We start from the raw sequence: 22599 nt of genomic DNA on the forward strand, positions 1-22599 counted from the left end.
CTTGCTGCTGAGAGGTCGGGGGTGGAAGCTGGGAGCAGGTGGCATGGAGGACTGGCAGGAAAACAAAGACATCGGAAGCATGAGGCAGGTCAGGGCCGTCAGCCCTGTGCCCTCTGGAGCGCCTCGCCTCAACTGCACCAGGACCCTTGACCCTCAGCGTGAGAACATCACTGGCCACCCAGAGGAGAGAGCTGTGTGAGAGGCAGGTGACTCAGGCTCCCGCCACCCTTGTGACAGGTGGAAGAGAAGCTGGTGTCATCTGGCATTTAAATGAAGGGACCCAGCCTTCAGTCTGTGGGTTCAGGTTATTGGTCACTACTCCCTGGTCATGACCTTGGGCAGTGGCCCAGCCACTTACAGCTCCCATGGAGTAGTAGCCATTTTCCCTGGTCTGATGATGAAACTAGAGCACTGGGGATGGCCCCTGGCAGGCTGTGTTGAGCTTGGCTGTTGTCTGGGTGGGAGCCAAGTTCTCACAGCTTGGCCCATGGGTGACAGTTTTGCACATTGGTGCAGCTCAGCCAGTTGTCGGTGACTGGCATCTGCCACTTCCAGTCATGTGTTCGGCACCTGTCCTGCTTTCACTGACGTCTTCCTTCCTGCCCTCAGTCACCTGCAGCAAGAACACGGAGCCCCAGTCTGCTGTGCACCTGGCTCTGTGCTAAGCAGTCCCATGTGCTGCATCCTCTAGGGACGACGAGCAGTTTGTATGAAGAGGTTGTGTCTCATCCTTCCTCCTCCTGAAGCGAAATACAAAACCATCATCGTCACGGGGCAGGACTGTGTGCCTGGCAGCAGGCCCACCCTCGGGGGTATTCCATGTCCCTTCGTAGCTGAAGGAAGGAGTGAGGCAAGAGAGCCGAGGATGGTAGACGGTCAAGGGAACCAGCTGGGGTTCCTGGGCCTGCTCCAAGGTCAACTTGTGTTCCCGTGGTGCAGTCCACGTGGGTTGGGTGGACTCCCTAGCACTGGGAGGGAGGGAATCCTGGCATAGGATGACTGCTGTCCAGCCTAGGGGGGCTATGCTATAGTCTATCATCCTTCACCTGTCTGCAGTCACCCCTCCAGTCTAGGGGACCACAGGGCACAGTGAGAGCTCTCCACTGAGGAAAGAGGGGGCCTGTGAGTCCTACAGTGCTTGTGCTTGTCAGCAGGGAAGGGAAGGTACGGCGCCATGGCATGTGGGGGGCCAAGCTGTCCCCCCTTCATTTACTCGGTCTACATTGCCTGGGGCCTGAGTACCCAACTCCAGAGGAGAGACCAGGGTCGTGGGGTGGATATGCAAGAACAAGGGATGGCAATAGGCTTCCAGAGAGCGTGGGGAAGCTTCATGGGGCAGGCAGAGAGGGTGGTATGCCCATTTGTCCTTCGGGTGTGGATCTGCAGCTCATCTGTCTGTGGCAGGGTGTGGGCGGCAGGGACTGACTTCAGGGTTGGTTCTTTACAGACATTTGCTGTCAGTGAGCTTGGTGAGGCTACAGGTGTTATGGTCCCATTTAGAGATGGGGAGGCTGAGGCTTCAAGCACAGGTGCACGTGATGATGAATCTCCACTCTCTGGTAACATCAGAAGACCACCCTACCTCACCCCACTCATCCCCAGCCTCACCCTCAGAAGGGCCTGGAGGGCTGCGGAGGGAGGAATGAACCTGCCAGTCTCACAGGGTGAGGGCGCAGCACTGCCTCTCCACACACATGCTTCAGGTAACTTTTGCGAGCCTCAGGTGGTTCTCCCTGTGTCTCCTGACCCCCCTTTTCACATTGCATTTCTTTTTCCTTTCTTTTTTTTTTGTTTTTGTTTTTGTTTTTATCTGAGAGACAGATGAAACTCTCCCATTGCTTGCAGTGGGCCAGGCCTGGGCTGACACTGGGTGGAAACATCCCTGTGGTCTCCTGGGGTGCGCCTTCATGATCAGGGAGCAGGGTTCAGCACCGGAACCCAGGCACTGTGACCCGAGATGTGCATGTATGAGCTGGAGGCGCAGCACCTGCTCTGTTGTGACGGACTTGCTATAGCAGCTCATGGGGTTCCAAGAAATGCTCTTTATAAATGACATCCCCTAGGGTACACGGGACAGAGCAGGGTGGGGGTGGAGCTTGGGGCTTTCTGCTGTCTCAGGCTCTCAACCCCCATGCTCTTGGTGTTGACTGAAACAATGTCCTTAGGTGATTCTTGGGCCTTCCCTCACTCTCCTTCCCCGGGGGTGGGGGGGTGGGGTAGTGGGGTGGGGTGGGGAGTGGAGCCTTGGTCTTCCTGGTATGCCAGCTCATTAGCATAAGGCAGGAAGAGGATTTTTTAAAGATTTATTTATTGGAAAGTCAGATATACAGAGAGGAGGAGAGACAGAGAGGAAGATCTTCCATCCGATGATTCACTCCCCAAGTGAGCACAACGGCCGATGCTATGCTGATCCGAAGCCAGGATCCAGGAACTTCTTCCGGGTATGGGCCGTCCTCGACTGCTTTCCCGGGCCACAAGCAGGGAGCTGGATGGGAAGTGGAGCTGCCGGGATTAAAACCGGCGTATATCACTGGGAGAAGGATCCCTGCTTCCCTGTAGCCACACTTGGATTGATTAATTTGAAAGGCATAGTTCCAGAGATGGAGAGAAATATCTTCTGTCCAGTAGTTTACTGCCTAAATGACCACAATGGTGGGTGAGTGCTGGCCAGGCCAGAGCCAAGAGCTTTGTCCAGGTCTCCCACACAGGCGGCAGGAACCAAACACTTTGGCCATTTTCTGCTGCTTATTAGCAGAGAGCTAGAGAGGAAGTGGAACCTGGGGACTGGACCCGACATGCACATGGGATGCCTGTGCCGCGGGGGTTGGCCCAAGTTGCTGTTCCAGGGCACCTGCTCCTAGCTGACTCTGATCACAGAGCAGGTGTTGGAAGCTGAGGTCTGAAGTTGGGCTCTTTCCCCACAAGCTTTACTTTCTTCTGGCTGATTTTTGCCTTGGCCATGGACTTAATTCAGAAACATTTGGAATCCTGAGGGTGGGGGCAGTGGGTTATCAATCACTGCTGGCCCGTTTCCTGTACCAGGTCAGGGGAGGATGGGCTGGGCTCAGACCCTCCTCCCTGGCCCTGACTGGGCTGGGCATTGCCTCTGAAGGGGGGGGGGGGGAGGCCAGGCTCACTCCCTGTTTTTGGCTCCAGGCTTAGATCTGATCCTTGAGACACCAAGGCTGGAGGTGGGAGTGGGCGCCTGCCTTCTTGCAACACAGGGGTACGGAGTGCCTGTGGGCCTTAGGAGATGCCCATGGTGCTGGCCACCCCAGCAGCCCTTTGGAGCTGTCTCTATCCTGATTGCTTTAGAGGCCGAGGCCCAGGCAGGGAGCAGCTGAGCCTCCCTGAGCCCTCCTTCCTTCCTACCCGTGGTTTGGGAGGAGTCTCCTTGTCCCAGCTGCTGTCTGCTGCTGTGCCTACAAGGTGAATGGCATCTTGGCTCATCTGCAAACAGCCTTGGGAGTGGGAGGGTTGGTGTGGTTCCCTCCACTGGGCTAGACCAGACCCAATCATGCCCTGATTCTGATAGGCGTTCCTCCCTCCTCCTCCCCGCCAGGCTGGAAGCCACTAGGGTGACTCCAGGGAAGCTCTGGAACCCGCAGCCAGCCCAGCTCCCAGCTCTGAGTAAACATTAGTGATAGGATCGGGCGTAGCCAGGAAGGGTGGCAGGGTGCGGCCTGTGAGAAGAATGGCAGGATGTGGCACCGGGGCACCGTTCTGGGCACCCACGCCTTGGGCCATTGTTCAGAGCAGCCTGGGGCTCTGGGGCTCTCTGGGGCTTTGGGAGGAAGTGACATTCCCAGGAGACTCAGGGCCCTGCCCCGCCCAGTTTGGGATCATGTTCCAGACCACACCTCCTTGCGCAGTCCATTCTGGACAGGCTTGCCCGGGGAGGTAACAGTGGAGGGGTTCCTTGTGTGCCCAGCGGTTCCTCCCGGAGGGCTTCCCTGCTCGCACCGGTGGACCTGAGCCACCATCGTGCTGTGATGACTGGAGTTTATCTGTCTCAGTGTTGGGGAGGAGAGGATTGAGGCTGGAATTAGTGGGGGCTCCTATCATTGTGTATCCAGCAGGGTTGAGGCAGTGGCCCATGATTTAAGGGTAGAGGGGCCCGGTGAGTGAGTGGGTGCCCGTGGGCAGATGAAGGTCGGGCTCAGAGAGAGAGTGCACCTGCCTTTAGCTTTGTGGCACCTGGTGGGCAAGGCAGGTGTCTCTCTGTGCCCCATCTTAGACGCAAGATTTAGGGGCTCCAGGGCCTAGCAGGTACCACCTCAGAGACTACCGGCTCAGCTCACCAAGGGTGAGGATGGAGCTCCGTCCCTAAGCGCCTGTCACCTGTCACCTCAGAGGGAGGCTTGAGGTTTGGAGGAGGGCAGGCCACGGGATGAGGAGGACCTGCTCATATCCTCCACCTGCTGCGGAAGGCGCCTCTAACTCTACCCTCCCCAGCTGACCTTCACTGGATCTCAGTTTCTCTGTAAAATACCGGTAAGGTTGGATTGAGCCAGGAGGCAGGGCCTGCTATAGAACACTTTGTCCCTGGGGGTTCAGGGAGGTGGGAGCTGGCAGGCTGACGACTAGACAGGGATTTGGGGCTTCAGACAGGGGTATAGTGCAGCTGGGGGGCTGGGGGGTAAGAGAGGAAACTGGGGCAGGTTTAGGGCACTGTAGGTGCCACAGGTGGGAGCCTGCAAATGCCAGGAGCAGCATTTGTCTGATAATGTTGGTGATGATGAAGATGACCACCCCCCTGATTGACCCCACGTCTGCTCCTGGTCCCTTCTTTCATTGTACAAATGCTTGTTAAGCAGCTTGCATGTGCCAGGCACTGTGCTGCCTCCAAGATGCTCCGGCTAGGCTCTCTGGTGAGTCAGAGAGAAATCCAGCAGGTGGGAGTATCATTACCAGCCAAGATAAGGCATTTGAAGGTCAGGTGCAAGGTGCCAGTGAACCTGTAAAGCAGGTGCACCTTAGAGAGTCTGGGCGGAAGTTCACCTCTTCATACTGGGATTTGGAGATCTCCAAATGTGTCTGAGCCCTCTCGGCACATCCTGGTCCCTATAGAGGTTCATGGACCCCTGTGAGGTGGGTAACTGTGCCCACTCTGTGGATGAGGAGAGTGAGGCTTAGTTTACTCACCTGGGTTCAGGTGAGTCTAGAGGTGTTAGGGACCAGTGCTATTGCGTCTCAAATTAATCTGTCTCCTGTGGCAACAGCATCCCGCAGCGGTGCTGGTGTGATTCTGGCAGCTCCACTTCCAACCCAGCTCTCTGCTAATGGCCTGGGAAGACAATAGAAGAAGGAGTCTCCCTCTTGTGCCTGTCAGGGAAACTCAGAAGATCCTTGCCTTGCACTGGCTCAGCTCTGGCTGTTGCTACCTAGCTACCCATTTGAGGAGTGAGCCAGCAAACAGAAGATCTCTCTGTAGTTTTGCCTTTCAAATAAAAAAGGTTTATATATTTGAAAGCAGAGTGACATGTGGGGAGGAGGATTCCAGTTGCCTGTTTCCCTCAAAATACCTGGGGAAGCCCATCTAGGTGTCCTTTGCTGGTGACGGGAGCCCAGAGACCCAGCCATCACCTGCTGCCTCCTAGGGTGTGCATTTAGAAGGAAGCTGGATCTGAAATGGAGCCAGTCCTCATACACAGGACACTGGCATCCCAAGTGGCAGCTTGCGTGCTGTGCCATAGCCCCTGCCCAGGGACCTCATGGCCTGTGAGTTTGTCCTCTTGATCTTCCCCAGCACCCTTGCTTTTCAGACAAAGCCTGCAGGGGTGAGCAAGCAGTGCAGGACACAGGGCTGCAGGGGCCGCACAGGGACCCCTTCCCATCTACTCCCACTTCCTCCAGGTGACTGTTCTTCCCGCTCCTGTTTCTGAAGGGGTGGGATGCAGAGACCGGCCCCCTCTCCCTGGAGAGATGTAAGACCCGTGGGCCTAGGCAGGGTGTGGGCAGGGTGGCTTGGAAGGGCTACTCTTTTCAAAGGCCTGTGCTAGGCAAAACAGGGAGGGCAGCAAAAGAAGTGTCCATGGGCTGAGCTGTCACCCCTCCCTCCACAAATGGGACCCGTGCCCAGTGCCTGCAGCTGAGTCAGGCGGCCGTGCCAATGCTAGGCCCCTCATCTGGGCTCAGAGTCTGGCAGGGTTATCTGGTGGTCACCAGGTGCCCCGTGTTTCCTTTGTGCTGTGTTCAAGGCTGGCAAGCTCCCCCGCAGTACCTGCTGGACCAACCCAGGCACAGGGTGGGCAGAAGATGCACTGTGCCGGAGAGCCCGGGGGTGAGGGTGCGGGATTGGGGGGGGAGGGTAGAGGGAGGCACGGGAGGGAGGTCGAGGCAGTTACTTAGCAGCCGTGTAGCAAAGTGTAGCGAGAAACAGGGGTGGGGGATTTTCCTGATCAGCGTTTCCTCCAACCAGGCCCATCTCCAACGCTGCCATTCCACCTTGTGGTGAGGAAGGAGAGGTTCAAGGCCTGTCCCTGGGGCTTCTTGCTGCGGGTGAGCCCTCCTCTTGGCCTCCACCTGGGCTGGAGGTGGGCCGACGCCCATGCCCCCCCCTGGCTGCCACCCGGGAGGTCTGGGGCCCCGGTGGGAAGAAGAGCTTGGAGGTGGGAGCTGTGAAGGCCGTGGAGCTGGGGCTGAGCCGGAGGAGGGAGTGTTCAGGACCCGAGCCGGTGGCCCGCGGCCCGGTGGGTGTGGGACGAGGCCGTGCGCAGCAGCCTTGGATCAGAAGCCCGCAGGCCGCATTGTGTGCCTGTCACACTTCCTTTGGCTTTATTGCTTTTGTCCAGCACCCTATTGTCTGGCTTCCTTTGTCCCCCTTTCAGGGCTGCTGCCTTTTATTTTCCAGCCAGCCTGGTTGTTTTCATTTCTTTTGTCTGAAGTTCCTGAGAGGAAGGTTTTATTTTCAGCGGTTTGATTAATTCACAGCTTGAGCCGGGGTTGGTTGGTTATGTAATTGCTGCTCTCAGCTTCAGGATAATACCCCCTCCCTGTCTCCCCAGCCCCCCACCCCTGTCCTTACCCTGGGGTGGGAGCCTGGCTCCTGCCCCTCCCAAGCCACGGAAGGGAAGGGCTGAGCCACCTCCTCCAAGTGGCACTCCAGGAATGCCCCCCCCATCAACTCTCCTCCTCACAGTGGTAGTTGGAGTGGACCCCCTCTTTTCCTCTAAATGGGGTGGGGCCGACGTTCTCAGGGTCACTCTGCAGTGCCTGGCCTGAGTTCCATGCTGAAAGTTGGGTGAGCAGCAGAATTAGTCTAATGGGTTCTGTGGGTGGAATCAAGTGGAATAGCTGTGATGACCTCATGTGGAAACAGTTACTGCGTCCAGAATGCCAAGTGTGTGCTCTTGGTGCTGGGTGCCGTGACCACACAGGGCACACATCCGAGGCAGCGTTTGGCAGGCCTCATGTCTGCCCAGCTGCCTCTGTACCCCAGTGGGTCCCATGCCCATGGAGTACAAATAGACCCAGCGACAGTGGTACAGAATTGCCTTTATTCCCTAAGCTGGGGAATGTAGCTTTCTGCAGGGTAGCTATGCTGTGTGGGACATTAGAAATAACCTAGAAGAGAGAGGCCTGCGTTAGATGTAGCACAGCTGCTTAAACTGCTCGGGATGCCACATCTCATATTAGAGGCCTGGGTTTGAGTCCCGGCTGCTCCACTTCCAATCCAGTTTCCTGCTAATGCACGTGGGGAGGCAGTGGAGGATGAGTTAAGTACATGGGTTTCTGCCACCCATTTGGGGGATCTGGGTGGAATTCAAGGCTTCTGACTTCAGCCTGGCCCAGTCCTGACTTGCAGGTATTCAGCGAGTGAGCCAGCAGATGGAAGATTCCCTACCACAACCAATACTGCAACTCACCTTTCAAATAAATGTTTGAGAAAAGAGGACATGAGGCATACAGAAGGCTACATGGGAATACCATGTGTTTTATAAAGAACCTAGATGGCTGCAGATTTTGGTGTGCACGGGATACCGTGGATGGCTACATATTCATCTAGTCCCCGCCTTGTGTGAGATTTAGTTACCTGTGGGCCACTTGGAACAAGAACATGAAACGGAAAGTCCCAGAAGTAACTCTCAAGTTTTATGTTTCACACTGTCCTAGGTAGCGTGGTGAAACCTCACACTGTGCCTGCTCCATTCCACCTGGGATGCCACCCTTCCTGTATTGAAACACCTGCTACCCACACCCTCCTGCCACCATTGCCATGTCCCTCAGTGGCCGTGTTGGTTTTCAGACCCTCTGGTGGTGGTGGTACAGTGTGAATGTTCTAGCAGCTGGTGTTTTACTTGGCAAGGGTGCTGAGCACTGCCAGGCAGAAGCTCTGAAGGGCTTCCCGTCCGTGGCAGGTGGAGGTTCTAGCCCTCATGGATTGCCGAGGTTGCTAAGTAAGAAAAAGTAAGAAGGGGAAGGAAAGCCAAGCCAGTGTGGCAGGTCTGTTTCAGACTGTGGCGGTTTCAGCCCAGTCTGGGATGTGTGCTGGGTGGCATGGGACAAGTGTGCCGTCTGTGGGCAAAGAGCTGGGAGCAGTGTGCACTGCTATTCACAGTTTTGCCCAAAGGGGCACCGACTCCACTGCACCCAGCCTGTGGTTTCACTCAAAATCAGACCCTATGTGATCTGGATCTGATGTATCCCCGGAAGCTGGAACCCCTGGGCACTTCACTCCTTTTTGTGCTTTGTTGCACAATAGGCCAGACGGGACATCTTTAAACTTGTACCTGTGTGTCTTTGAGGGGCACGCTGGGGTAGAAGATGGCTGTGGAGTCCAGGTGCGAAAAAGCCCAGAGCCACCAGTGTCTGGGGACAGCAGCCCTCTGTCTTGGTGCCCTGCCTCGGCCTGACTGGGCAGTATAGGGAGAGCAGAGGTTGTCGCTTAGCGTCCTTCAGGCATCTGGCAAGGATCTGCTTATTGACTCATCCTGGGACAGAAAGGGGAAAGGGCAAGGAGTGCATGCCCCTTCTCAGCATAGCCCACCTGCTGACCTTGCTGCCCTGAGACAACCCAGTTAAGGGTGTTAAACCGTGCCAGTGGGGGCATGGGGACAGAACCCTCTAACCCGATCACCACTCATCAGGCTCCACTGCCCTATAGGCTGGCATTGTAGGTTAAATTTCCAGCATGTCAAGAGTTGAGGGACACATTCAAACTACAAGATTATGAACAACTCCTGACCTGATACTTGAATGCTTTGTATAAGGTATCAGGGGTTATGTGTAGAGGGTACCATAGCATTGCACTCCCACACAGTGGCATCCTTGGGGGTGGGAGGCCTAGAATCCGTCTCCACAGATACCGGGGGACTACGGCCAGCAAGTCCAACAAATGCCAAGTGCCTCAGGTTCCCCTCTTCTCCACCACAGCTTTATTTGTTTGAAAGGCAGAATTACTGAGAGAGGGAAAAATAGAGAGGTGTCTTCATCTATGGCCACAATGGCCGGAGCTGGCCAGGCCAAAGATAGGAACTGTAACTCCATCCAGGACCCCAGATGGGTGGCAGGGGAGCAAGTACTTGGGCCATCTGCTGCTGTTTTCCCAGGTACTTTATTAGCAGGGAGCTGGATTAGAAGTAGAGCTGCTGGGACTCACAGCGGCATCCATATGGGATGCTGGCACTGCAGGTGGCGGCTTTACATGCTGCACCCCAGCCTCAGCCCCATGCCTTAGGCTTTCTACTTGTGGTCCTCACAATCTCCCTGTAAGATTAGGTCTCTTGTGCTGATTTTATAAATGAGGAAGCCGAGGTGTAGAGGGGCTAAGCAACTTACCAGAGGTCACGTTGTTGGTCCAACAGCCAAGGCAGGAGGCACTGGTAGCCACCCCTGCTTCAGCCCTGAGCCTGTGTAACCCCATTTGGAAACGACTCCCGAGATGCTAGGGCTGCTCAGCTCCTGCCTGTGTCCCCGACAATAATGGATGCAGCAGGTGCAGTCTCAGGAGCATCTTCCAGGGGCTGTAAATTCAGGCAACCACAGAGGCAGACCTCAGAAAATGGCTTTCTTAAAGCTAGTCATCTCTTAGCCTGTTACTTTTTTTTCTTGCTTTTGGTAGCAATATGTAGGCAACATTTTACTTTTGTCTTTAAGACCAAAGGAAAGAAAAATAAATCAGTGGCTCATAGAGGGTAGTGGATCCCCTCAGCTTCCTTGGGGGAGCAAGGCCTGCCAGCCTGTAGCTGCTACTAGTTCTAGCCAACATTTGCAACAGTATGGATTTTGTTTAGCTTGCTCTGGGCATTTGTGCTTGCCAGTTGAGACTCCCTGCCACAGGGCAGGTGTTTGGTGCTGTGGTTTGGCACCACTTAGAGTGGACGTATCCCATGTGGAGGTGCCTGACTTCAATTCCAGGCCTCGCTCCAGATCCAACTCCTTGCTAATACATACTCCAGGAGGCAGCAGGTGGTGACTCAAGTACTTGGGGGTCCTTGTCACCCAAGTGGAAAACTTGGATAGAGTTCATGGCTCCAGCCTGGACCAGCCTTCACTGTTATGGGCATTTGGGGAGTAAGCCAGAAGATGGAAGATCTCTCTTTTTCTCTATCTGCATGCATGTGCACACACATGCCATATTTCAAATAAGTAAACAGATGAGATAAAATTCAACAAACAGGACAATCCCTAGCTTTCTTGGTGTCTCCTGCAGCCTGACATCCCCACACTGTAAACAAACAGGAGCCTCTAATCACCAACACAACCTGAGGGACAGAAGGGCCTTGGCTGGTTTTTCTGCATCTTCCCCTCCGACAGTTCTATCTGATGTAGCCTGCTCGAGGGGGAAAGGAGTGTGTGCCAGGAGGCACTGGTGCAGAGGGAGGCTTGCTGCCCTGCCCTGGGACCCCTGGGGTGGGTGTCTGTACTTGACCACAGGCCCTGCTCACTCTGCCCTCCCCGCCCCTAGGATGTCCATGAGGAGCCCCATCTCTGCCCAGCTGGCCCTGGATGGCGTTGGCACCATGGTGAACTGCACCATCAAGTCAGAGGAGAGAAAGGAGCCTAGCCACGAAGTCCCCCAGGGTTTGGCCCCTGAGGAGGAGCCCCAGCCTGCAGACCCAGCCCGGCCCCCACAGCCACAGGACTCTGTTGACCCCCAACCTCCAGCCCAGGTACTCCCCCCAGCCCTGTTCCTATGGCCTCCCTGCATCGTGTACCATCACTGGCCTCTCCTCAACTGGGGATGGACTGGGAGCAGGTGCAGGCAGATGTGAGCCTCGTTGGAGGCAAGAGGCTAGAAGGAAGGAAGGAAACTGCTCTTGCCCTGCCCACCTGCTACTGCCAGGTCACTCCCATGTCCCAGTCCCTGATCCTGAGGTCTCACAGGGTGAATCGGGGTACGCGTGCTGGAAGGCTGGCCTTGGAAGCACCTCCATAGGGTTTGAGAAGAGCCAGCTCTGTAAGGCACCCAAGGAAGGAACTGGATTCTGTGACCCATCCAGAATCTCGCAGCTCTTAAGAATTCTGTGATGCCAGGCAGGTGATAGAGGAGAGCAGGGCATGAATAAAAGCCAAGTGAGTGAATAGGTGGGTCTGGGACTCCCAGAGGAGTCTGGCTTAGATGGAGGGTAGTCGAGGGAGGAGGGGAGAGAGTGTTGGAGGTGACCAGGAAGGCTTCCTAGAGGAGGAAGACCTCAAGCTAGGCCTTACAGATAGGGGAGCCTGGTCTGCCCCCACAGCCGTGCCTATGGTTCTGTTTTCAGAAGAATGAAGGGGGCGGGGCTCATGTGGGCTCAGGCACCTGTAAGTCATTGAGCCCGCACTTGAGGACCAGGATTCTACCAGGAAATACAAAGCTGTAGCTGGGCAGGTGGGCACCTGTGGCCCTGCCTGGTGGAGTCAGGGTCCCCAGTGTGAGCACCTGGGGTGCTTGGCCCTCCCTGTGGTCTGTTCCCTTTTCTCTCGTGGCACACGCGATCTTCACTGTGTTTTGCAGGACAGTGGTTCCCCAGAGAGCAATGGGTCCCCAGAGCCCAAGAGACCAGCAGCCTCGGAGGTTGCATCTGGAAGTCAGGAGAAGCTGGACTTCAGCCAGAACTTGAAAGAAGGTGAGATGTGGGGCAGGGCCAGACAGATGGGTGGGACCAGGGCAGGATGGGGAGGGTGGAGCTGGGCAGGATGGGGTGGGTGGGGCCAGAGAAAGGTAGGATAGATGGGGTCAGGGCAGGATGAGGTGGGCAGGGCTGGGTCAGGATGCCATTGGATGGGGCAGGGCAAAGTGGGGTGGGTGGGGCCAGGCCCTGACTGCTTATCGCTTTACGGCCTGGCAGTGGTACCAGCCATCGAGAAGCTGCTGTCCGGTGACTGGAAGGAGAGGTTTCTGGGAAGGAGCCCTATGGAAGCCAAAGATGTTAAAGGTGAAGGCTGGGAGGAGGGGCAGGGGGAGATGCTTGAACCCAATTCTCATTACTAGGCCCAGCCAGGCAGACTGGGGGCTGTGGGGCTGGTCTGGGGCATGTGACAATGACCCTGGCCCATGAGACTCCTGCCTGGCTTTTATTACCACCCTCTGGCACATGCCCATGGTAGTGGGGAGAGGGGATGGAATGAACTTCCCTGGGTCTGGTTCTGGCCTCTTACTGACCAGGGACCTGTGGCTTTGGACATGTCACTGCTGCTTCCCAGGGCCAGCTGGAAAATGAGCAGCCCACTACCATTCCATTCCAGGAAGGAGGGCTAGACCACTCGGGCACCCCTGAGGCATCAGGATGTGGTGACACAAGGCCTGTAGCCTGTGTGGTCAGTAACAGCCACAGAGGGACTTTGCCATAATGCAGATGCCTGGGGCACTCCCTACACTCTGAGTGAGAACCCCAAGGTTTGGGGGCTCCTCCTGCATCGCCCAAGAGCTGTGCTGTGGGATGGTGCCATGACCTGGCATTTGCTGCCTGGCGACCGAGCCTTCCAGCTCTTAGCACCTTTATCCCCTGCGGTGCTGCTGTATGTGCTTACAAAGCTACTGCAAAAAGTGCTTCAAAACTGGTGCATAGTTCTTCCACAATACGCAATTCCCCTGAACTTGTGGAAAGCCACCTACAGGCGTGAATTCCCAACATCTTCGCCCACCTCTTATCTTGAGAGTGCAGCAGGTTAAGCTGCTGCCTGTAATGCTGGCATTCCGTATGAATGCCGGTTTGAGCCCTGGCTGCTCCACTTCCAGTCCAGCTCCCTGCTAATGCTCCTGGGAAAGCAGCAGAGAATGCCCAAGTGCTTGGGTGCTGCACTCTGCTGTGGGAGCCCCAGATGGGAGTTCCTGGCTCCAGCCTTTAAGCTGGCTCAGCCCTGGCTGTTGCAGCCATTTGGGGAATGAACTAGCAGATGGAAGATCTTGTTCTGTTTCTCTCTGTGTCTTTCTCATGGTAACCCTCCCTTTCAGAATTAATAAATCAGTCTTAAAATTTTTGCCTCCAGACAGGCTTTTCTATTTCCCACACGTTTTTACAGTGTTTCCTATTATTGTGCCTGCTTGTGTGTTGAAAAATGCGAGCATGTGGACAGCTATAGCTCGCCTCACACCTCTCTGACAGGGCGGGTTTGTGTGGGAGTTTGAACCCAGATCTGTCAGACTGCAAAGCCTGAGGGTGTCCCGCTGGCCCCCACTATTGGACAGGTGTCTACTCAACCTTGTGGAAGTGGGCACTTGGGAAGTGGAGCTGAGATGCCCACTGCTGCCCTCTCCAGGTCATGAGTGAATGGTGGGGACTTTATAGGCCAGCTTGTTGTGCTGTTGCAGGATGAGCTCCCTGCCAGGAAGTGAATCGGGGGTTGTCATCTCTGTCGCTGAGCCCCTAACAGGCATCTAGGATGTAGCAGGTGCTCAGTAAATGTGGGGTGAACAGGTGGCCAAGTGAAGCAACCTGGTACTTTGGCCGTGGAGCAGGGACCCAGGAGAGCCTGGCGGAGAAGGAGCTGCAGCTCCTGGTCATGATCCATCAGCTGTCCACCCTGCGCGACCAGCTGCTGACCGCCCACTCGGAGCAGAAGAACATGGCGGCCATGCTGTTTGAGAAGCAGCAGCAGCAGATGGAGCTGGCCCGGCAGCAGCAGGAGCAGGTGGGCCCTGTGCAGCCATCGGCTTCCCTCCCGGGAGGGGCAGTAGGCAGGGACATTGGGGGTCCCTGTGCAGCCACTGGCTTCCCTCCCGGGATGGGCGGCAGGCGAGGACATCGGGGGTACCCGCCTGAGGCAGGCCCAGGAGCCCCCAGGAGAAGGCAACATAGGCTGGTGCTGAAGGGAACCTGGGGGAACTAGCTGCTGCTCTCTGCTTCCTTCCTGGGCTGGGCTTTTTGGAGGCTGGGTGCTCGTCTTGGAAAGCAGGGGAACGGGGCTGGGGCGGGCGGCCGAGCCCCCTGCCCACCACCGATCACTGTCTTCCAGATTGCCAAGCAGCAGCAGCAGCTGGTCCAACAGCAGCACAAGATTAACCTCCTCCAGCAGCAAATCCAGGTGAGTCGCGGGGTCCCAAGGGACTCAGGCTTGCCTTTGCCGGGGGGGGGGGGCGTTTGCTTTGTGCTTCTCTTTAAATGAGGGTTCCGGAACATCCTCCTCCCCAGCTAAGACCTGTGGGCAGGTACACATGGCCCCGTGGAAGTGGCAGTGGGTCAGGTTGGCCCCATGGGCACCGTGTGCTGGTCCCAGCTGCGGGAACTCACCCAGGTTTTCTCTGCCTTCAGCAGGTCAACATGCCTTATGTCATGATCCCAGCGTTTCCCCCAAGCCACCAGCCTCTGCCTGTCGCTCCCGACTCCCAACTGGCCTTGCCCATCCAGCCCATCCCCTGCAAACCAGGTGAGTGTGGGGCTGGGGGTTCAGCCACAGAGGCCAGGGAGGGAAGAAGAGGCAGTGAGCATCAGGGAATCCAGGAAAGCCTCCCGAGGTGGCACGTGGCCAAATGCTGGGAGAACAGATGGTTAGATCAGGGGTGCTCACAGGCCAGCCCCACTGCCTCTTGTCCCTGCCTGGTGACAACCAGGTACTGTGGGGAGGGCTGGAAGGGTCAGGTCTGGCTCACCGTGGGCCAAGAGACCTATTGATGAGGGACCAGTGTTTCTGACGGTGTGGCAGCTGAAAGTACACAGTCAGGGTGCAGGGCATGCCTCCTGCTTCATGGTCCGGCCCATCTAGCTGGGCCTGTTGATGAGTCAGGGATAGGGCTCCTGCAGGCCACTTTATAAGAGGACCAGCTCCTGGCCCCTGGCCACCTCCCAGAGGCCCCATCTCCTATCATATCACCTGGAACAGTGGGGATTTTAGGGAGACCCCCATGGTGTAAGGTCTCGCCCCCTACCCTCGAATCCTCACATGTAAATCATACTTTGTCCTTCTCAATAACTCCAAAAGTCTTTTTTAAAAATGATTGGTATTTTTTTGTGTGTGGTTTGAAAGGCAGAAAGAGAATCCTTCCTCTGCTAGTTCACTCTCCAAATGCTCTCATCAGCTAGTGCTGGGCCAGGCAGAGGTGGGAGCTCACCCCTGGCCCCAGTGTTCCCAGTGGGTGGCAGGGACCCAAGACCTTGAGTGTAGCCCACTGCCTCCCAGGGTGTTGCCTTAGCAGGCAGCTGGAAATGTGGAGCTAAGCCAGACATTCTGACTTAGGATGCAGTCTTGGCCAGATACCTGTTCGCTCTCCCTTCCTCCCAAGGTTTGCAGGTGCTAGGCTCCAACATCTACTCCATGTAGACGGGCCAAGTCTTCTCTTGGGACCTCCATGATCTGATGTGGGCGAGACCATGTATGTGGGGCAGCCGGGCTGTGCTGTGTTCAATGGCCTAGCCAGGGCTCTGCACCAGCCATTTAGAAGGCTCTTCCAGTAAGCTGGGAATGGGGTAGGGATGGGAGCCTGGTGGGTAAGGAAGAGGCAGCTCCAGAGCCCAGAGCCAGTGGGGCAGAGGCCTCCCAGATACGCGGGACAGCATAGCGCTTCAGGAGCAGCAGACAGGAGATAAGCCGGCATTGCCACCTGCTTGCTTGCTTGCTCTTGAATCCTGGCAGGTAGTGTCCTGCAGTATGTCCCTCATCCCTCCCTCCAGCCACTCTGAGTCCCACCCTCTTGGGCCACTTAGAGGCTGAGTTAGACAGGGGCCTTGGGGACTTGGGGCTACCATATTCCCTCCTTTGCACCTGTCTGAAGCTGTACTATCCTGTGCCCACCCTCTCCCCCGCCCACTTTCCCAAGGAAACTTGCCCTCGGCACTCTAGCTGAGCAAAGTCCTCGGGCACACTGCCCTGGGTGCCACCTGCCATGTACCCAGGCTTATCTCACTACCTGAACTGTCAACTCCTGGATGCTGAGCCTGGTGCGGGAGTGGGGGGGTGTGGGGGGGGGAGCAGGCTGGGCCAGGTGGAAGGGAGAGGGAGGAGGGGGAGGCTGGGCTGTGGAGGCCGGAAGACATGGGTTTGAGTCCCAGTGCCATGTTCTGCCGGAGCCATTTGTTTCATCTAAGGCTAGGATGTTATTCACTTGGTGCCTGGCACCTGGCGCCTGGCTAGGAAAAGGTTCTCAATAGATGGTGCATATCAATCACTAACACATTCCTACCACAATTACTCTACAGCTTGGTCTTGAGACAGTCAAGGAAGGAAGGGCTTCACAGGAGGGACCTAAAAGATCAAAGAAAGAGGGAAAGAATAGATTCCCACTACACCTGAAGACAGAACACCCTTGATTAGCATAGGATCAAAAGGGGATTTAACACTCTTGATTAACATATTGCCACAGGACACAGCCCTAACAGCAATAACAGCTCTTTGGCTAAAAAAACGGTAACAGCAACATCAGCTTCTAAGTTCCTATTGATATTTAACAGTAACTCCGCAGAGGCAGACAATGCCTAAATAGATTACAGAATACTCAGCGGGGTTGTCCAGTGTCCATGCAAAGGGAGGCAGAGCTACATTCAGGTGTTGTAGAGACATCCACCGGGCCTTGCCACACAGCGGGAAGTTCCTTGCAGCCTTGCCTGCAATAGAACGATACTCTACACACCTTCCTGTCTTCCACACCCATCACACGGACCCCAGCAATGTTCACTGTCTGTCTCCTCTGGCAACCCATTGACATCTAAGGTCTTGGTTTCTTTATTGGCACAGAGGGGTGGTGCTGTGGTGGGCACCACACACAGGCCAGATGGCTGCTTGTGTGCCCTGGGCGCAGCAGGCCTGCCTTGGATACATGGGCCGTGCCTACTCCCCCCAGTGCCATTGGCAGCCACTTCAGAGTGGGCTGGGAAGTGCAGGGCCAGGTTAAAGGTGGCTGCCCCTCAGTGGGCCAGTGGACAAGCAGGTGCAGGAGGCCCCCCAGCAGGGTTTTGGGGTGTAGAGTGTGACTCCCAGCCTCTGCTGGCCTTCAGGGCTGGGGCCTGGTCCAGCAGCCTCTGCTGTTTTGTGCTCACCCATCCAGGACTTCTCTCTCTGCCACCCTTTCCACAGTGGAGTACCCCCTGCAGCTGCTGCACAGCCCGCCTGCCCCGACCATGAAGAGACCCTCGGCCGTGGCCGCCCACCTCCCCATGCAGGTACCATGGACAGGCGGGTGGATGGGCAGGGGAGACTGCTTTTCCTTCTGGCCTCGGGAGCACCGGGCTCAGGTTCTGTCTGTCCCTCCCATGCTCCCTAACCTCAGGGTCTCCCCCAGGAGCCCTCCCAGCCTCTGAACCTCACAGCCAAACCCAAGGTCCCTGAGCTGCCTGGCACCTCCAGCTCCCCCAGCCTGAAGCTGAGCAGCTGTGGACCTCGTCCGCCCAGCCACGGGGCCCCCACGCGGGACCTGCAGGCCAGTCCCCCCAGCCTGCCTCTCGGTGAGCATCCGACAGTGCACATGATGGGACTTGGTGGGACCCTTCCTGTCTCTGGTTTCTGGGTTAATAGAATGAGGGACTAGACTGTGTGCTGGTCTCAACATTGGGGTTGCAGGCTGCTGGGTCACACAGAGTCCTGGGATTGCAAACTGTTTCTAGACTGCATGCTCACCCCAGATGTACGCGCCCCAGCCACTGAGCATGCACACACCCCTGCTTCCTGTGGGTGTCTGTGCTGCAGTTGCTCCTGGAGGCACTAACTCCTAGCTCCTGGCAGTGGTGAGTTCAGGCTGACACCCTGCCACCCCTCAGCTCTGACCCCTCCTCCACAGGCTTTCTTGGAGACGGGGATGCAGTGACCAAAGCCATCCAGGATGCCCGACAGCTGCTGCATGGCCACCCCGGGGCCTTGGAAAGTGCCCCTGGAGCTCCCTTCCGTAAGGTATGGGTTTCCGCAGCCTCGTCCCCGTCCCCGTCCCCCACTCTCCCCAGCCCCATTGTGAGCAGGAACAGGTGTGGCAGGGAGGCAGGATAGCAAGCAAGGGGCGGGGCTGGGGAGGCCTAGGGCTGCTGCAACACTTCACCCCTGGTGCTGTCCACAGGACCTCATCAGCCTGGACTCATCCCCAGCCAAGGAGAGGCTGGAGGAGAGCTGTGGGCACCCCTTGGAGGAAGCCATGTTGAGCTGTGACTTGGACGGTGAGCGTTCTTGCACCCTGCCTTTCCTGCCTGCTAGGCCTCCCACCTCCCTTCCCCTGGCTGCTAGCTGTGGGCACCTCCTAGTGGTCAAACAGCACATAGCTCTCTGGCAGTCCCAGAGGACTTTTGCTACCCCAGACTTCTGTCCCCAGGCTCCCGCCCCTTCCCGGAGTCCCGCAACAGCAGCCACATCAAGAGGCCCATGAATGCCTTCATGGTGTGGGCCAAAGACGAGCGCCGGAAGATCCTCCAAGCCTTCCCAGACATGCACAACTCCAGTATCAGCAAGATCCTTGGTAAGGGCCAGGGAATGGGCCCTCCGGGTAGCCAACAGGACCTGGCTGGCTGCACTTGGGGACTTGCCTGGTGATGGCACTCACCATGCAGCACTCCCGTGGAGTCTAATGGGGGTTGGAGTTGGGAAGGAGGGGACAGTTGGGCTCTGGCGTCTTGCAGCATGGCTAGGTACCTGTTCTTAAGATTTTGTAGGGGAAAGAAGGGAAGAGAATGTACAGCCTGATCTTTCCCTAGCCCCATCCCACCTGCCTGGCCCTGGCAGCAAATGGAAGAGAAACTAGTATTCTTGGGCTGACAGTGGCAAGGTGTTTAATACCCCAGATTGGAGGCTGAAGAAGAGGGAGGACAGAGCAGGCAAAGACAAGGCCAGCTGTTTTCAAAGCTGGGCTCCTGGTTGACTGAACCATGCAGCCCTGCCTGGGGGCATGGGGGAACTGCTCTTTTCATGCAAATCGGGCAGGCCAGGGACCTCTGTGGTTTAGGATGTGGGTGACTGCTGAGCCCTACGCTGGCAACGGGGTATCTCCTGTACGGGCTGACTTCATTCATGTATCTGCTCACCAACCAAGGCGCATGCCCCCAGGGGTCAATCCCTTGCTAAGTGCTTGCATTTTTTTTTTTTTTAATATTTATTTATTGGAAAGTCAGATATACAGAGAGGAGGAGAGACAGAGAGGAAGATCTTCCATCCGATGATTCACTCCCTAAGTAAGCTCAACGGCCGGTGCTGCGCAGATCCGAAACCAGGATCCAGGAACTTCTTCCGGGTCTCCCACATGGGTGCAGGGTCCCAAAGCTTTGGGCCGTCCTCAACTGCTTTCCCAGGCCAGAAGCAGGGAGCTGGATGGGAAGTGGAGCTGCCGGCATTAGAACCAGTGCCCATATGGGATCCTGGCGCGTTCAAGGCGAGGACTTGAGCCACTGGGCCCGAGTGCTTGCATTTTTAATATCTTGGAATCCGCTCCTGGGGTACGCCAGGAGGGCCGCAGCTGGTCCTCAGAGGGCAGCACTAACTACCTGTCCTCTCCCCCTCCTCCCTGGCACGGGGCCAGGCTCCCGCTGGAAGTCCATGACCAACCAGGAGAAGCAGCCCTACTACGAGGAGCAGGCACGGCTGAGCCGGCAGCACCTGGAAAAGTACCCCGACTACAAGTACAAGCCGCGGCCCAAGCGCACCTGCATCGTGGAGGGCAAGCGGCTGCGTGTGGGCGAGTACAAGGCCCTGATGCGTACGAGGCGCCAGGATGCCCGGCAGAGCTACGTGATCCCGTGAGCAGGCCCTCCCTGCCCACCTGCTACAAGGCCTCTGTGTGTGTGCGTGCACATGGCTTTTGGGGGAGAGGGGAGGCGATAGTATGTGTGTGTGATTGCAGAGACTGGCCCAATTCGCACACCTGGGATCCCATTTCCTGGCAGACTCAGTAACCATGTAAAGGGTCCAAGTACTAGGGTGCTTATTTGTCATGTAGGAAGGTACTCAGTGACCACCGCATTTTACCCCCAGTGACTTCCTTAAATTGAAGTCCACAGGGCATTTAAAATATGCAATTTTTGAAAATCAGATTGACGTGCAATCCTCCGAGACTCCTCCCTCTTGCACGCCCCACCCCTGGCCCTGGGTCTGCCGAGCCGTCTCCGCGGCTGTAGCTGAATCTGGCGAGTGGAGAGCAGAGCAGGAGACCCGGGGTGTGTGAGTCCTCCTGGAGCTAAGAGGAGGGGGTCGGTGGGGGGAGCCCGCCCGAGGGAGGCCCGGTGGGGGCAGGGCTGGGGTGCCAGGCAGGCCCCTGGACCTGTGACCACACCCTTTTCTCTGTCCCTGCAGGCCACAGGCCGGCCAGGTGCCGGTGAGCTCCTCTGAAGCCCTGTACCCACGGGCGGCTGGCATGCCCCTGGCGCAGTCACTGGTAGAGCACTACATCCCCCCGAACCTGGATCCCAACATGCCCGTCATCGTGAACACGTGCAGCCTCCGTGAGGAGGGGGAGGCGGCCGATGACCGGCACTCGCTGGCCGAGGGCGAGGCATTCCGGTACAGCGAGGACGACTCCGAGGGGGAGGCGAAGAGCGATGGGGAGCTGGTGGTGCTCACAGACTGACCTCCTCCCAAGCCACACAGCTGGCCGACCCAGGCCACGCTGCTGCCTGGGTGGAGCTGTGCTTGTAGATAAGTTCACGAGGGAGACCCTTCCCCACCATGCCTCCCCTCCCCCCGCAGGGAGACGTGTTGGCCCAGGTGGGCAGGGCCTGCCATGTGGGCCAGGGCCCAAGGGGCTGAGCCTCTGACCCCTGGGGGCTCATGGCCAGGACAAGCCGGAGGGTCTGCCCACCTACGGCTCTGACAACCGCCCAGCCCCCTGGGTCACTGCTTTGCTTCCTCTCTCGTCCAGGATGCCCCTGGCTGGTGGGCTGTCTGCCAAGGCTGCTCTATGTGTGTGTGTGTGTGTTCTGTCCGTTCATTGCACAAGATATTTATTGTGTGTGTGCTGTGGGACAGGCGCCTTGCTGGCTTCTGGGTGGAGTGCCTGGGGCCTGTCTCTGAGCTCCTCTTTGTCCCAATGCCTACCTCCTTGTGGTCTGGGATCTCAGGTTCCGTGGTCCTGTCTCCCTTGTCCCTGCGTGGCTCTCTCCTACCCCTCCCTCCCGGGTTCTCAGCCCCCTCGGCCTTCCCTTCACCCCTCGTGGCTCTGCCAGCCAGTTCCCAAGGAGCCATTTTTAGCCCAACCTGAGTCCCAAGAGTGGGACTGGGAGGATTCCTGGTGACCCCCAACCCCCACCCCACTTTCTGGGAGTGGCAAGGGGCTGCAGGGCAGCTGGTCTCCACTGCTCCCCCTGGGCACGGGGTGGGGGTCCACATCCACCGAAAGGGGTGAGTTTTGTCCTCTCCGAGACTGGGCTCATGTTCTTTGGGGAGGGGACTTGGGAACCGAGGTCTGTTGGCAGGGAGGGGGCAAGGGGTGGAGTCGGCCTGCCCCTCCCACCCACTGCTCTACACTTTTCTACACTGTAAACATAGATAGTGCTTTATTTTGTTAATAAGATGATGAGTAACTTAACCAGCACCTCTCTCCTGTTTACACTGTCCGGTGGGGTGGTAGGGGAGGGACCGACAACGTTTTGTTTTCTGATGATGAAATAAAGACAGCTCTTTTGGACTTGAATGGGGAGCAAAGAAGCTGGGCTTCACCTGCCCCCTTGTGGTGGCCTGCAGGAACTTCAAGTGTGGGCCTGGGAGGAAGGGGGCATGGACAGCTGGGCAGACCCAGGCCCAGTCCTGCGTGGAGCCCAGGGCCAGCGAGGGAGGCGGGCCGGGCCTGGAGGAGCCATCCAGCCCCACCGGCAGTGGGGAGCACTCTGGCTGCTAAGGGTGGGAGGGGAGGTCACTGTTCTACCCGTCTGCATGTGGAGTGAAGGGGCATGAAGCCCACACCCCGAACTTGTCCTCAGTCATGGGATTCCTGAAGACACCCCCAGGGGTTCTCAGGGCACGCTTTAGGTGCCACTGGATACTTGCAGCATCAGGAGGCCTGACAGGGACAGGCTAGCAGTGTCTGGACACATGGGAGCCCCTGTGACCATGTGAGGCTGGCCCTAGTCCCAGAAAAGCTACCTTCAGCCTGGAGGGGCCCAGGGGCAGGGCCTGCTTGGAGGATGGGTCCTCAGGCACCAGGGCCCAGTCTGCAAAGTTGCCAGCCAGCCAGGTGCCCTGGGTAGCCCCCGAGGCAGAATGTGGCTGAGCTGATCCTTCTAGGGCCAGCGTTTCTCCGAACATGAACAAGGTTCGGACAAGGCCTGGGGAGGAGGGGAC

General features: G+C 57.2%; 1 protein-coding gene across 1 annotated transcript in view; it reads left to right on the forward strand.

Annotated features, from left to right (window-relative positions):
• SOX13 (SRY-box transcription factor 13) overlaps positions 1-21693 on the forward strand; it is a 37545-nt gene extending 15852 nt beyond the window's left edge. The window contains exons 2-14 of the mRNA XM_040985489.1: positions 10910-11114; positions 11939-12050; positions 12273-12359; positions 13883-14055; positions 14380-14448; positions 14676-14790; positions 17431-17516; positions 17636-17798; positions 18131-18240; positions 18401-18497; positions 18650-18793; positions 19847-20063; positions 20617-21693. Coding sequence (XP_040841423.1) covers positions 10911-11114; positions 11939-12050; positions 12273-12359; positions 13883-14055; positions 14380-14448; positions 14676-14790; positions 17431-17516; positions 17636-17798; positions 18131-18240; positions 18401-18497; positions 18650-18793; positions 19847-20063; positions 20617-20890 — 1851 coding nt within the window. The 5' untranslated portion in view covers position 10910 and the 3' untranslated portion in view covers positions 20891-21693. The remainder of the gene's footprint in view (positions 1-10909; positions 11115-11938; positions 12051-12272; positions 12360-13882; positions 14056-14379; positions 14449-14675; positions 14791-17430; positions 17517-17635; positions 17799-18130; positions 18241-18400; positions 18498-18649; positions 18794-19846; positions 20064-20616) is intronic.
• Positions 21694-22599: the final 906 nt, after the last annotated feature.

This window comes from Ochotona curzoniae, unplaced genomic scaffold, assembly GCF_017591425.1.
Source record: "Ochotona curzoniae isolate NIBS_2020 unplaced genomic scaffold, NIBS_Ocur_1.0 contig_430, whole genome shotgun sequence".
NCBI classification, from domain to species: Eukaryota; Metazoa; Chordata; class Mammalia; order Lagomorpha; family Ochotonidae; genus Ochotona; species Ochotona curzoniae.